This window comes from Chlamydotis macqueenii, chromosome 1 (genome assembly GCF_036417535.1).
Source record: "Chlamydotis macqueenii isolate bChlMac1 chromosome 1, bChlMac1.mat, whole genome shotgun sequence".
NCBI lineage: Eukaryota > Metazoa > Chordata > Aves > Otidiformes > Otididae > Chlamydotis > Chlamydotis macqueenii.
In genome coordinates this window covers 24,136,175-24,150,430 of record NC_141556.1, presented here as the reverse complement: position 1 = coordinate 24,150,430, position 14,256 = coordinate 24,136,175, and the positions used below count along the sequence as shown (strand labels likewise).

General features: G+C 44.6%; 1 protein-coding gene across 1 annotated transcript; it reads left to right on the top strand.

Moving 5' to 3' along the window:
* Positions 1-5,637: 5,637 nt before the first annotated feature.
* HYAL4 (hyaluronidase 4) lies at positions 5,638-10,564 on the top strand. Its single transcript, XM_086739913.1, is given in 7 exon segments — positions 5,638-5,655; positions 6,250-6,492; positions 6,494-6,724; positions 6,726-6,839; positions 6,841-6,864; positions 8,925-9,011; positions 10,160-10,564. Coding segments are annotated over 7 exon segments (1,122 nt in total).
* Positions 10,565-14,256: the final 3,692 nt, after the last annotated feature.

Genomic DNA, 14,256 nt, shown 5'->3' with positions numbered 1-14,256 from the left:
GAGCACCTCTCTCTCTGTCTCTTAAATTCAGAATTGGCTGTTTTAAGCTGATTTTATTTACTCTTAGCTAGAGCTGTTTGCTTTCTAATAAACACACAATTTCTACTTTCTCTCTGTTGGGAATTGCTGCCCACTCTGCATTTTCACTGTCAGCTGGACACTGAGGTGGGCTGCCTCCATGTTCCCTTGGTTTACAGAGAACAATATAATTAGCAGAAGGAGTATAACTGGATACGTTAATTCTGGTTTTTTTTTTTCCCAACAATGACAGATACAAATGAAAGACACACCTAGCAAAAAGAGGAGAATTTTTTAGCGTAGTGCAATCCTGCACAACTGGAAGCAAATTTGAAAAGCATGAGGAAAGGGAAAAATATTGAGCAGAGCTTGAGCATGGGACATCCTTTCCACATGCTGCAAACAAGTGACTCCAGAGCCTGTTCCCAGCTGAAGCAAGTGTGTGCTTGTGTGATGCCTAAATGCATCAAATGGAATAAAATCAGAAGGCAGTAAACCTCAGTGATTTGCCCTCACATGGAATACAAAATGGTAACTGTTTCCTTCTTAACAAGTACAAATATCTTTCTCTGTTAAATCCTCCACGACAAGTTTTAACCAGGGAGCAGGGTGGTCTACCACTTCCCTGCAGCCTTCAATAACCTGAAGTGATATTGTTATTGTTGTTGTTGTTATTATCAGCTTGCTGATACTGCCTTTCCCATGTGTCAGCTCAGAGGGCCTTGGGACAGCAAAGGAGTACATCCAGCATGCAGTAAAGGGTAGGGCTAAGTGCACCCCAGCCCTGCCCAAGGAGGGCACTTCCCATCAGTGAGCAGATCCTAGCGAGAGCAGCCCTCGGCGAGCCCCATGGGGTTTGGTCCAGCCTGTGCAGTGCTGGCCCTGCTTGCCCTGGGGTGTGATGCCACGAGGTGCCCCAGGGCACGAGGGGCCACCGGTGCATGCCACTGGCAGGCTTGTGACAAGTGACATAGGTCCTGTGTGGGAAGTGCTCCCGGAAACCTGAGGTAAATCACCTAAGGGATGTGCCCAGCCCAGCCAGTGACACCTCCCTGAGGCAGGCTCTGACAGGCGTGGGAGCAGAGGGACAGGATGGTGGTTCAGCTCTCATGGGGGGAACTCAACATGCTGCAATTTCGAATCACATGCTGCAATACAAAAAGAAAAAAATAATTGTAGGGATTTGCTGCCCTCTGGCAGCATTTTCTTACAGCTCTGATTCTGTGTCAACTGTCAGAGCAGTTCTCAGTGACGATGCTCCAACACAGTAAGGTCCCTGCGTTTCCCAGTTAGTTTTCGACAAAGCAGAGAAAATTTCTGAGCACCACTTCTGCAGCCTCCCTTGCAGCCCTCCTGGAAGCCAGAAGCACATGCTGATCCCAGGCAGGGGCTGGTGTAAGGGGCAGAGCTGCTGGGCTGGCAGGAGTGTCTTGTCCATTCTTTCCATTCCTCTAGCGCAATGTGGCAGCAAGCCTGACTCTAAATCTGGTCCTTTCATTGGTTGTCTCCTCACAAGAGCAAGCCCACCATCTTCCAGCTACAGCCTTCTACCAAGAAAATTCAGTTTGGCCTCTAATGCTGACAAGTTCTGAGTGGCTTTGCTGAGTTTGGTTTCTTGGTATGGCATATACTTTCTGAGAGATACTCAGCAAATCAGGTTAATTTTCATTAACACCATTTCCTAAAATGCCCATAAATGCCGATATGGCACTTGTGCCCACTATGTGGGCAGTGGTTTTGAAAACCTGGGCCTCGTCTTTACTAAATGCATGGGGAATAAAGAGGAAGAGCTGGAGATGCTTGCACACGAGCAGGGCTACGACCTCATTGGCATCACGGAGACGTGGTGGAATGACACATACGACTGGAGCGTCAACATGGAAGGGTATAGGCTTTTTAGAAAAGACAGGAAGGGGAGACGAGGAGGGGGTGTCGCTCTCTACATCAGTAACCGGCTGGAGTGTGTGGAGCTCCGCCTGGGGATGGAGGAGGAGCTGACGGAGAGCTTATGGGTCAAGATTAGAGGATGGGGACGGACAGGGGACGTTACGGTGGGGGTCTGTTACAGGCCGCCTGGCCAGGAGGACAGAGCAGATGAAGTGCTCTATAGGCAGATAGGAGCAGCCTCACGGTCACAGGCCCTGGTTCTCATGGGAGACTTCAACCACCCTGACATCTGTTGGAGAGACAACATGGCAGGGCACAGGCAGTCCAGGAGGTTCCTGGAATGCGTGGATGATGACTTCCTCCTGCAGGCGATAGAGGAGCCGACAAGGAGGGGTGCCATGCTCGACCTTGTGCTCATCAACAGGGAGGGGCTGGTGGGGGATGTGAAACTAAAGGACAGCCTTGGCTGCAGCGACCATGACATGGTGGAGTTGAAGATCCACGGGGCAGCAAGGAAAATACATGGCAAGCTCTCTGCCCTAGACTTCAGGAAGGCGGGCTTCGGCCTCTTCAGGGACCTGATGGGCCAAGTGCCATGGGAGGCGGCCCTGGAGGGAAGAGGGGCCCAGAAAAGTTGGTCTATATTCAAGGAGCACCTCCTCCAAGCTCAGCAGAGGTGCATCCCGATGAAAAACAAGTCGGGCAAAAAGGCCAGGAGGCCGGCATGGATGAGCAAGGAGCTCCTGGACCAACTGAAAGTGAAAAAGGCAGCCTATAGAGGGTGGAAGTGGGGACAGGTAGCCTGGGAGGACTACAAAGAGGCTGCGCGAGTGGCCAGGGATAAGGTAAGGAAGGCCAAAGCCCTGGCAGAACTGAATCTGGCCAGGGATATAAAATGCAACAAGGAGAGCTTTTATAGGTACGTAGGGGACAAAAGAAAGTCCAGGGTAAATGTAGGCCCCCTCCAGAAGGGAACTGGTGTCCTGGTTACCCAGGACATGGAGAAGGCTGAGGTTCTCAATGACTTTTTTGCCTCAGTCTTCACCGACAAGAGTTCCTGTCCCACCACCCAAGCTGTAGAAGGTGCAAGCAGGGACTGCGAGAATGAAGAACTGCCCATTGTACTCAAAGAGCAGGTTCGGGATCATCTGAGGAACCTGAAGGTGCACAAGTCCATGGGACCTGATGAGATCCATCCGCGGGTCCTGAGGGAACTGGCGGATGAAGTTGCCAAGCCACTGGCCATCATATTTGAGAAGTCGTGGCGGTCTGGTGAGGTCCCCGATGACTGGAAGAGAGGGAACATAACCCCCATTTTTAAAAAGGGGAATAAGGAAGACCCAGGTAACTAGAGGCCGGTCAGCCTCACCTCTGTGCCTGGCAAGGTCATGGAGCAGATTCTCCTGGAAACCATGCTAAGGCACATGGAGAGCAAGGAGGTGGTTGGTGACAGCCAACATGGCTTCACCAAGGGCAGATAGTGCCTGACCAATTTGGTGGCCTTCTATGACGGGGTGACGGTATCGGTGGACAAGGGACGAGCAACTGACTTCATCTACCTGGACTTGTGCAAAGCTTTTGACACTGTCCCGCATGACATCCTTCTCTCTAAACTAGAGAGACATGGGTTTGATGGACGGACCACTCGGTGGATAAGGAGTTGGCTGGATGGCCGCACTCAGAGAGTGGTGGTCAACGGCTCGATGTCCATGTGGAGACCGGTCACGAGTGGCGTCCCTCAGGGGTCCGTGCTGGGCCCGGCCCTGTTCAACATCTTTGTCGGCGACATGGACAGTGGGATAGAGTGCACCCTCAGCAAGTTCGCCGACGACACCAAGTTGTGTGGTGCCGTAGACACGCTGGAAGGGAGGGATGCCATCCAGAGGGACCTTGACAGGCTGGAGAGGTGGGCCCGTGCCAACCTCATGAAGTTCAACCAGGCCAAGTGCAAGGTCCTGCACCTGGGTCATGGCAATCCCAGGCACAAATACAGGCTGGGCGGGGAATGGATTGAGAGCAGCCCTGAGGAGAAGGACTTGGGAGTGCTGGTGGATGAGAAGCTTAACATGAGCAGGCAATGTGCCCTTGCAGCCCAGAAGACCAACCACATCCTGGGCTGCATCAAGAGAAGCGTGGCCAGCAGGTCGAGGGAGGTGATTCTCCCCCTCTACTCTGCCCTGGGAAGACCCCACCTGGAGTACTGTGTCCAGTTCTGGAGCCCCCAGCACAAGAAGAACATGGACCAGTTGGAGAAGGTCCAGAGGAGGGCCACGAAGATGATAAAAGGGCTGGAGCACCTCTCTTATGAGGACAGGCTGAGAGAGTTGGGGCTGTTCAGCCTGGAGAAGAGGAGGCTCAGAGGAGACCTGATAGCAGTCTTCCAGTACCTCAAGGGGGCCTACAAGAAAGATGGGGAAAGGCTGTTTAGTAGGGCCTGTTGCGATAGGACGAGAGGTAATGGTTTTAAAATAGAGGGGGGTAGATTTAGATTGGATATTAGGAAAAAATTTTTTACGATGCGAGTTATAGAACACTGGAACAGGTTGCCCAGAAAGGTGGTGGAGGCCCCATCCCTGGAAACGTTCAAGGCCAGGCTGGATGAGGCTCTGAGCAACCTGATCTAGTCGGGGATGTCCCTGCTCCTTGTAGGGGGGTTGGACTAGATGACTTTTAAAGGTCCCTTCCAACCCTAACCATTCTATGATTCTATTCTATGATTCTAAATGCAAAGTATTGTGTGTCTCATGAGCTAAGATTTCTTTAATGAAATATTGAGTTGTACAGTGTCTACACGGTACTGCCTCGGTCCTGCAGACTGCCTGCCTGGTCAGTATGAGCAACAGGCACATCTTGGACATTTCAGAGCACTCTGATGTCTCAGACTGTCACATGACTGTATCCCAAAAGCATCAACAAGGTTGGCTACCTTGGACGTTGATGTTTTTGCTGCTGGTACCTGAAATTAGGTCATGGTAGTCCTACCCTAAAATAGCAAAGAAATGAAGGAGTGGGGAGGTCCATAAAGGTACCTCAGATGCGTAGATATTCCTGATTTTTTTTCTGTTTTGAGAGAAAGGAAGGATAACATAGATGGGCTATTCCCATTAGTGTATGTAACCGTCTGGCTGCCTGTATGACACCCATGATCCTCACCTCCAGCAGGTCACAATCCCAGGAAAGATAAATAGGTAAGCAAGGACTGAGGAAGAAGAAGAAGTAGGACTCAAATACAAATCTACAATCACCTCTGATGGTTGAGTGTACAGCTGTGTGGGATTTTCTCAGGGTTTGGAATGCAGGAGGGAGCCTGGAGTTGGAGGATGGATAAGTCTCTCTCTTACATATAGTATAAGTCTGTATATTTTGCTGTATATCTGGTTTCTTTCTGCTTAACAGACACATAGTTGGCAGAGACCTTGTGACTAATTATTCTGCTCCTAGCAGTGGCCACAGGCCTTAGCATCAAAGTCCACGTTGCACAATGCAGTGCTGTGCAGCGCTATCGGAGCTGGTCTGGAAGGCGCTAGCTCCAAGCAATAGTGCAGTCAGGCTAATAAATAGCTCAGAGTGAGCTTTCATGGATCAGCTTTATTGCTGTCAGGGGTTTGAACTTCTATCCCTTTATGGTACTGCACAATGACAGTCAAATATGTGTGCTTGTTCAGAGCTATTTGGAGTATCTCTGGCTGGCACTGTACTAGGCAGGTCAGGAATGTTCATGAAGCTGTGAAGATGGTGATAAAAGCCAAGGTTTGCTTTTATAGTTACCTTTGTTATCACCGAGAAAGCTTCAAAAACAACGCAACCATTTCTTCCTCAACCTTTCCAACTACAACAGCCACTAAGACACCCTGGGACCCACTGAACTGATGGCAACACCCTTGCTGATTTCAGTAAGACCTGGATTGATCAGACAAGCAACTGTGGCCATGCTGACTGCCACAGACTTACACTGATTTACTTCAGCTGGGAATCCTCCCCCTTTCTTTGGGTTAGATTGTGCTCACTGTTTCTTCAGTGTTAGCATGGTAGAGATCTTAGAAGCAGCTGATACCAATTCATAAAGCTATATATGGAATAAGTACTAATGCTTCTTCTGTTATGTTTTACTGACAAACTGGGAGATGCACCTAATGTCTCAAGTTATGAAAGTACTGCCTGAAAACGGGACACTTATGCATTGTTCACCTTTCAGCCCCTGGTATGGCTGCACGGAGCACTTACTGGACTGCCCTTGCTAGGAAACCAGTCCAACCACCAGTCCTCCAGGAGAAGAATCCTTTCACAGCCGCCTGGAATGATCAACAGATCTATGCTTCCTGAGGTCTTCCAGGCCTACTCTAGAGCTTCAGTTTGCAAACTCATCTGGAAAAAAACAGCCGTGACATTAACTATTACATCCCAGCTAAGGACTTCAGTGGATTAGCTGTCATAGACTGGGAGCACAGGAGACCTCAGTGGGCCTGCAACTGGGATGCGAAAGATATCTACAGAAGAAAGTCCAGGAAACTCTTTACTGAAATGGAAGGGAATATTTCAGCAAATGATGTTGAACATTTAGCCAGAGTTTCCTTTGAAGAAAGTGCAAAAGGTTTTTATGAAGGGAACAATTGCATTAGGAATGAAAAGCATACCAAAGGGCCTGTGGGGATACTATTTATACCCTGACTGTCATAAATACAGTTTCCATGATCAGAACTATACTAGTTCCTGCCCAAAGAGTGAAGTTTTGAGGAACAATGAACTTTCCTGCTTCTAGGATAGCAGTTCAGCCCTGTATCCTTCCATTGGCATTAAGAAACCCCTTGGAAACTGTCAAAAACATTTTGCACTTTTCTCCATTTAGGCTGAATGAATCCATAAGGATTTCTTCCATGACATCCCAAGATTATGCTTTGCCTGCATTTGTGTATATTTGACTAAGTTATAGAGATTGAACCTTTATTATTTCTCTCTATGGTAGGCTTTGCTGGAACAATGTGGGCTGCTTTAGCCATTCTTGCAGATGGTGCATCAGGATGGAAAACCTCCTACTTGGGCCAGCTCTGCTGGTTTATGTTAATTGTCCACATGCTTTAAAGAGCTCAATGTTCTGAAGAAAAAAAAAATACAGCCACAAATACCTTTTTTTTTTTTCTTTAATTCATCACTATGCTATACTCAAACATGAATATGCATGGATTAAAAGGATTTCAGCAATTTGACGTAGTACATAGGACACAGTTAATACAGTAATCCTCCCTGATGTACTTTCTTCTGCTCAGGTATGCAATCACTAGCCCCACGTAGCTGCCCCTTTTATAGAAGGGAAACAGAGGCAGAGGTGTTAGCAACTTGATCAGTGTTACATCAGCATGAGAAATTGAAACCAGCAGTCTTTCTACATGCCTCCATCTCGAAAACATTGAATTTAGACCCATATCTACCTCATAGCAGGTAAATGGTGCAGCAGAACCAAGGAGTACTGCTCACATCAGCTGAACACACAGAAGTATTTTCAAGATAAGTGCCTTACCCTAGTCCTTCTTTATGTTACTCTGGACATCGTCCCAGGAACTGGATTGAGACAGAAGATTTCCTGTGAAAAAGCAGCATAACCTATCTGTCATAGACCTGGCTTCATTCTTCCCTGTAGACAGTGACTGTATTACCAGGTATCAATTTCCACATTTCAGAGTTTAGGAAGTGACCCGTATTCACTTTTTAAAGGCTATGTTCAGTCTTTCAGTCCAGGTACAGAGTCTGAAGCTGGCACCTTGTCTGGGAAGAAGCATTAGCTTCCTCTCCTATTAGGTCCCACTGCTCCCCTAGCACTGTCATCACCCACTACACTTCCCAGTAAGGGGCTGTGCTTCTTTCCATCTAGAAGGCAAATGCCTATTCTTAGGTGTTAAAGGAGGTGCAGACACCTGCTTTGTGGGTTTTATCCAGCTTGCCCTTCCTTAGCTCTGCAAGAAGAGGATAGACGGACATCAATAACTACTGCAGGCTGGTGCACATCCCCCTTGCCATTTTATGCCCAGTTTCTGTCTCTTTTCCGCTTCAGGTAACTAATTCTTGTGAAGTTTTTCTACTTTGATTCTTGATGTGCTGTGGCCCTCAATCTCCCTTAAATCGATTACAGTGTCTAAGGAGTTACTTGCATATCGATGGTCTTTCATCTTCAGTATTTGTGGCCTAGTACTTCACTTGTTGCTGATCCTTAATCACTGTTCAAATTAAGAGTGAACACCCAAGCACCAAATACTCTTTCCTTACAGCTTGTCATGTGAGGAAAAGGCACAGTGAAAGATATCTCTCTGAAACAAACGTAGAAAGAGCACAAAAACTGAAACTGAAATTCTTAAGGTTTGCCAAATGTTGCATTTTCCTTTTCATGTAAGGTCACACAATGCCGACATTCTCCCTCCTATAGTGTGTGCCTATTTACAGTCACATTTTGTAAGGTTTTTATAAGAATCCAAGTGAGGTCTTAGGGAAAGCAGCAAGAACAATGCATGCCTTTGGAATCACAGATTTCAAACTGGAGAGGGACTGGAAAGCAGCTGACTGACGTAGCAGAATGGCTCTCTCCTTCCCCTTATCAGCAAAAACAGAACTGAAAGAATGCTTTGGGGAGTTACATTAAAAACCCCACTTCAATGAAAAGATTTTTGTTGCTTCTAGTAAATTATGAGAAATCAAACAATTATAACTAGATTTTGCATCAAAGTAAACGAAAATGCTTTTTTTCCCCAGTGTTTGTTCACTTGCTCATTACCAACATCTCAGGCAGTACCTAGGTTTGCAACTTTTGTTTAATGATCTTCATCGTCTAGACAGCAAACCTTTAGCCGTAATAAAATACAGCTCATAGGGACCAGAATGAAAAGAAAATGTAGTCCCTGGGACAGCCACATAATAAATCATTGGATTACTTAAAACCATTGGATTACTTTAGATACTTTTCAATCCTTCTGTCTTCAGCTGTGAAATGCTGAATTAGCCTGACAGTGATGTCTTTACTCTTTTCACTGTAGCAAGATCTTATTAACACTATTGGAGAGAGCGCCCTGGGAGCTGCAGGCATTGTTATCTGGTGAGATATGAATTTAACTTCTTCAGAGGTAAGCCTGTGCCTGATTTAAATGCAACGTGTAAGATCCTAATTTTATCCTATTAATAGACACTGTCTGACTGCACCTGTTCCCAGTACTCGGTACCAGCAGAGCTGACTGCTTAACCAGCCTTTGCTGGCCCCCTGTCAGGATGACCATGGAACATGGTCAGTTCTTCCTGGCTCAACAAGGTTTTGTGAGGCTCCCAGGCAATCGGTGGTAGGGAGGGAAGCCAATGGCTAACACTAGGCTTTTTGGAAGACAGTGCCTCAGTAGTTATGATGCTGGTCAGATTCCTTTCCAGCTGGGTAAAACACTAGGAAATCATCTAGAGCCTGATTAGCACATCAGTCAGACCAGATTAAGTATACCAGGGGTGCCTAGGAATTTGTCAGGTTGTGAGAACTCGATTTGTGCCTGTGTGTGGGCAAGTTAAATGATGTGCTGTTGAGATTAGATGGAGAGGCTTTGTATTACGTTCTATCAGACCTAGCCACATTAAAATCAAAGACTGATTTCTGAGGCTCCGTCATATCCTGGAGCTTTCAGACAGCCACACATCAAAGTTTGTCATGAGAAAAGACTTTGTCCTTAAAACTATGTGAAATGGGTGTTTTGGGTTGCTTTTCTCCTGGCAGATAGTATAGAAAACCCAGCCAGCATGAGAATGAATGGCTAAGAATAAGTGTTCAGTTGTCCTCAGCAAATTCAATTACTTCAGCCAATTTTTGTAAATATTTGGCTATGTTTTCTCTCAGAGTCAATGTGAATAGGAGGGTGAACTTCCAACTTGATCAAGTGACAAAGGCAAGCCCCTGGAGCGTCTCCATCAGCTCTGGACCCCCACAGTCTTGCCACACAGCCACACTGTCATCATCTGCGTTTCTATCATACATCAGCGCTTCTTTGTAGATCTATGGACTGTGGTGTTTTCTGTGGGGTGCAAGTTGCTAAAGCCCTTTGCACCTCAATTGCGTTATATATTTTCTGCATAAAACTTGCTAATAATCCTTTCAATTAGTCAAATTTAAGTTATTCTAAATGAATTCGTTAATGCAGGCTGCTTACATATTGCATATTTGTCAGAATGTAAAAGGAAAAAATAGAATGGTTAGCTCTATTTAGCTCAGCTAAAATTTCTTGTCTACCACTTACAGAGCAACTGCACAGAAGCACAAAAATTTGTTGATTCTGAATTAGGGCCCTACATTATCAATGTCACAGCAGCAGCTGAGGTGTGCAGCAGGCATCTTTGTCAGGATGATGGATGAGGGGTACACAGAACCTGGAGAGCCTTGAAAGACCTACATTTGAATCCTAAGAGCTTCTGGATAGATGACTTGGAGGACCAAGGATTTATTGTGAGAGGAGAAGCATCAAATGAAGATGTGGAAATAATGGCAGAGACATTTGTCTGCCACTCTTATCAGGCTTATGAAGGAACTGACAGTGGGGAAGTTAAGGTTGCTGATGACCATTCTGGAAGCTCTGCAGACTCTGTCTCACCCAGAAGATTTGCAGCAGTCTGCCTGCTTCCTTTGCCTTCGATGAGTCTTCTCTAACTGCTTCTTAGTCAAAGGGCTGGTTTCAGTCAGTCAAGAGGGATGACAGAGTGGATCCAACAAAAATTCTCCCATGGTCTGCAGCATGACTGCAGCATGACTGCAGCATGACTGGACATGTCATGGTCCCAAATGTAATCCAAACCCTGCAGCTGTGTCCTGAGGTTTGATGCCCATAAAGCATGGAGAGGGTGGGGCACCTTGAAGGCCAAGTAAAAAACACACAGGTCATAGGAATATTTCTGGCCCTCAATCCCATCTTCTGTGATTAGGCTGTTTAGGAGGCTAGCAGCCAGGTTTCTGCCCAGCTGACAGATGCAATCTGGACAGCAGAATCCTGCTACTCCTGAAAAAAATAGTGTGAGGTTCACTTTTTCCCTTTGTAAAGAAAGGAAAAATCTACCCATAGGTACCTCTTACTGGATGGCATACTAGATAGAGCATCATTCCAGAAAATGAAAGATGAGGGAAGGTTTCTAGTTTCTTTTCCATTTGAATGAATTCTAGCCAATATTTTCCTCTTTTGTGTTCCATGTGATGGAGGTGCTCATGCTTTGAGCTCTCCACAAGGTAGAAAGGAATGAAAGAGTCAGGAGATCAGGAAGAAAAAGGACAAGCCACACTGTTGATTAGTATATTTACTGAGAAAGGAATATATATATTCTAATCCAACAACAAGGGTTGGATTAAAAAACCCTCTGGTTTTTTAATGTCATGACTATTTAAAATAAAATTAATAAGTAGTGCTGGGAGCAGGAACTCCATCTCAGCCAGATTCACTTCTGTCTTGAATCTATGACAATACTCCAATGACTTTTAAATTGAAAGCTAATGAAAGCATCCCACGGCTATTATAGAGGTGCAATCAACAAGATTCAGGCAAGTTTATGATCTTCAACAAGAAACTTATTTATGTCCCAACAGCCGTTGTAAGGTCCATCCTTTGGAAGGAATGGAAAGGCTCCCAGGGCTCTCCTTCCTGTCACCAGGGAGAGGAATTCTTTTCTAGTGATGGCCAGGAGCAGAAAGAATACCTGGCACGCCTCCAGGGCACTCTGTGAACTTCCAGCTTTTCAGCTTCCCAGCTTCCCAGGGGTTAAGTATTCATGAAAGAGAATTTATTAGAATGAAACAATTATAAACCATTTGGTTATTAATAATACACATGAGAAGATGTATATGCACACATATAATACATATGTGAAATAATTGTGTCTTTATATTAGAATCTCTGTAGCTGTAAAAAGAATAGACAAATAGCCATAAGACAAGTAAGGGATCTATGAGACCTATGCTGAGTTCCCTGCTTTTTTTTTTCTGTTTGACACAGGCAAACATTTGAAACACAGTATCCAACTCCCACTGGCCTCCATTATTCCTTTTGTCCTAGAATCTTAAAGATCCCACCAGGCTTAGATCTTTGTGATTTTGCACCTCTTAGTATCTTTTCATTCTTCAAACATAGGCTATTATCCTCATATCTAACCTCAGTGAGTTATTGCCATAATAACTATGTTAAACAAATGATTGTAAGGTGAACAAACAGTGTGTTAATAGAGCTCTTGAAGGCAAGTGAGAAAAATTTTCATTATTTTTTTTGACAGAACTCCATAGTAGAGAGAAATATTTTTAATTCTATTTAAGTTAGGGGAGACTGTGACTAAACCACAGACAATCAATAAGGAATAAATTGAGTTTAGAACGATCTTTCTTTAAAAGAAAAAATATAAATGAAATTCAGGGTTTTTATTTCAAGAAACAAATGCAGGAGATCCACTAAATTTTTCTAAAGTACACTTTTATAGTGAAGAAAGCTAGAGATATTTTGGTCGATTTTTTTTTGATGGAACAGCTTTCTCAGAAAAATGCTGTTTGTTAAGATCAAAGTGCTGATTATGGTGGATTTTTCAAGGGAAAGGTGTAAATGATTCATTTGACATTCTGCTTGTGTGGTAGGACTGAAGTACATGCTAATAGGAAACAAAATGTCTCTTAATGTTTTCTGAGCGGCATTGGATTAAATGTTAGTTTTGACTCTTCTTGCTGTCTTCATTAAAGTCACATCTTACTGCCCATAGTAACTAAATGATGGGAATGAGAATCAGTGTTTTACAAAATTAAATTTCAAACTCTTCTGTGAATGTGTTAAATTAGCATCCGTCTGTACCACATTAATGCATCTTATATCAATGGTATGATATTCCTTGGTATCCAAACATGCATCCAAGTACGCAGGTCCAGATCTCTCTCACTCAATATCTCCCTTGAAGTGAGACAACTAAATTAGAAGCTAACCTGTCAGGGGAGAGACTACCTCCTGAGGACCACTTCAGGTGCAGTGGGGTGTAGCTGGTTTTGATGTAGGTAGCTCTAGGGCAGATGTTGTTGGACGGCAGTTGGTCAGAGGGCCCGGTATCCCACCTCAGCATCAATCCAGCCTTGATTTGTATCGGGTCACATTTCCTCTTTAGGCAGAGGGGTAATGCCTTTTTATCAAAGCACAAACCAGCTCTGTCATATTGCTTCCTTCCATGGAGTGACATGGTTGGTGTTGTTTTTTTTTTTGCAGTGACTCAAATATTCTTTTTCAAGTGCTCTCCTGCTATTCTGCATTCAGAGAAAGACCTCGAAATCCAGGTTACAGTGAGAATTGTAATTCTTAATTATTACAGCCCAGGTAGGCAAACAACAAAGCACAGGCCAGTACAATGAAACTGGGCTTACAAATATTTCAGAAGTACCTATCAAGTTTCAATCTCTCTCAACAGTATGGGCAGGCCAGATGATTTTGTGACGTTCAAGTAGCCAAGATCTGCAATCTGAGAGTGATGATCTACAGGATGGTACAGTGAGGAGATACATCCCAAACCGCAGCAGGTTACCCCCTACAGCAGGGTACCCCACATGCAGGGTCTGTTCTCACCTGAATCAGGTGCTCCTTCTGACTCTTCTGCTAGCATCCTTCTCCTTTTGAGGCTGGACACTCAGGCTATGTGAGATCTGGTATAAATTTGGGGAATCACCTCTCTTCTGTTCTCCTGTGAGGAGCATTTCTGATTTCTAGTTTTGTAACTTTTTAGATTTCTCTTTTCTTCTCATTGTGTTTCCTGTTGGCTATATTTCACTAAGCATTTAGATAACCAATAAATATCCTATGTGATTTGGTATTTAACAATATTTAATGGTATAAGGTATGAGAATAACCTAAAACATTCTTTCACTTAGCCAAAAGCTTAATAATCAGCTAAAAATCTGCATGTATCTCACTAATAATTGAAATAGTGTACAGTTTTCAGTACATCTAGTCTTTTAGCAGAGGCAAATAATGTTCTTGAAATGGTTTTGTAGTTGTGAATGAGAACAGGACATAAAGAAAGCTTCTCTGACATTATTGCCTGCTGATTGCCCTCCTAGGCTCTTCCATGAGTCACTTTGAAATGGAAAATCAGACACTAATGATGAATTTCAGGTAATTTGGAACCTCCATTTATAGTATTCTCTGGTATTTACATGTTGTACTGCATTTCCTACTGGCTTTATGTCGATAAAGATATCTTCTCTTTTTCCTTCTATTTACTGTCATCCTAGCAAAGGACAGATGTTTGAAGCTGGCACATGGTTGCAGTCATACCGTGAAGCAGCTATAAAATTCGTGGCTTTGTTCCTTCATCTAGATCCAATCAGGCAAACCC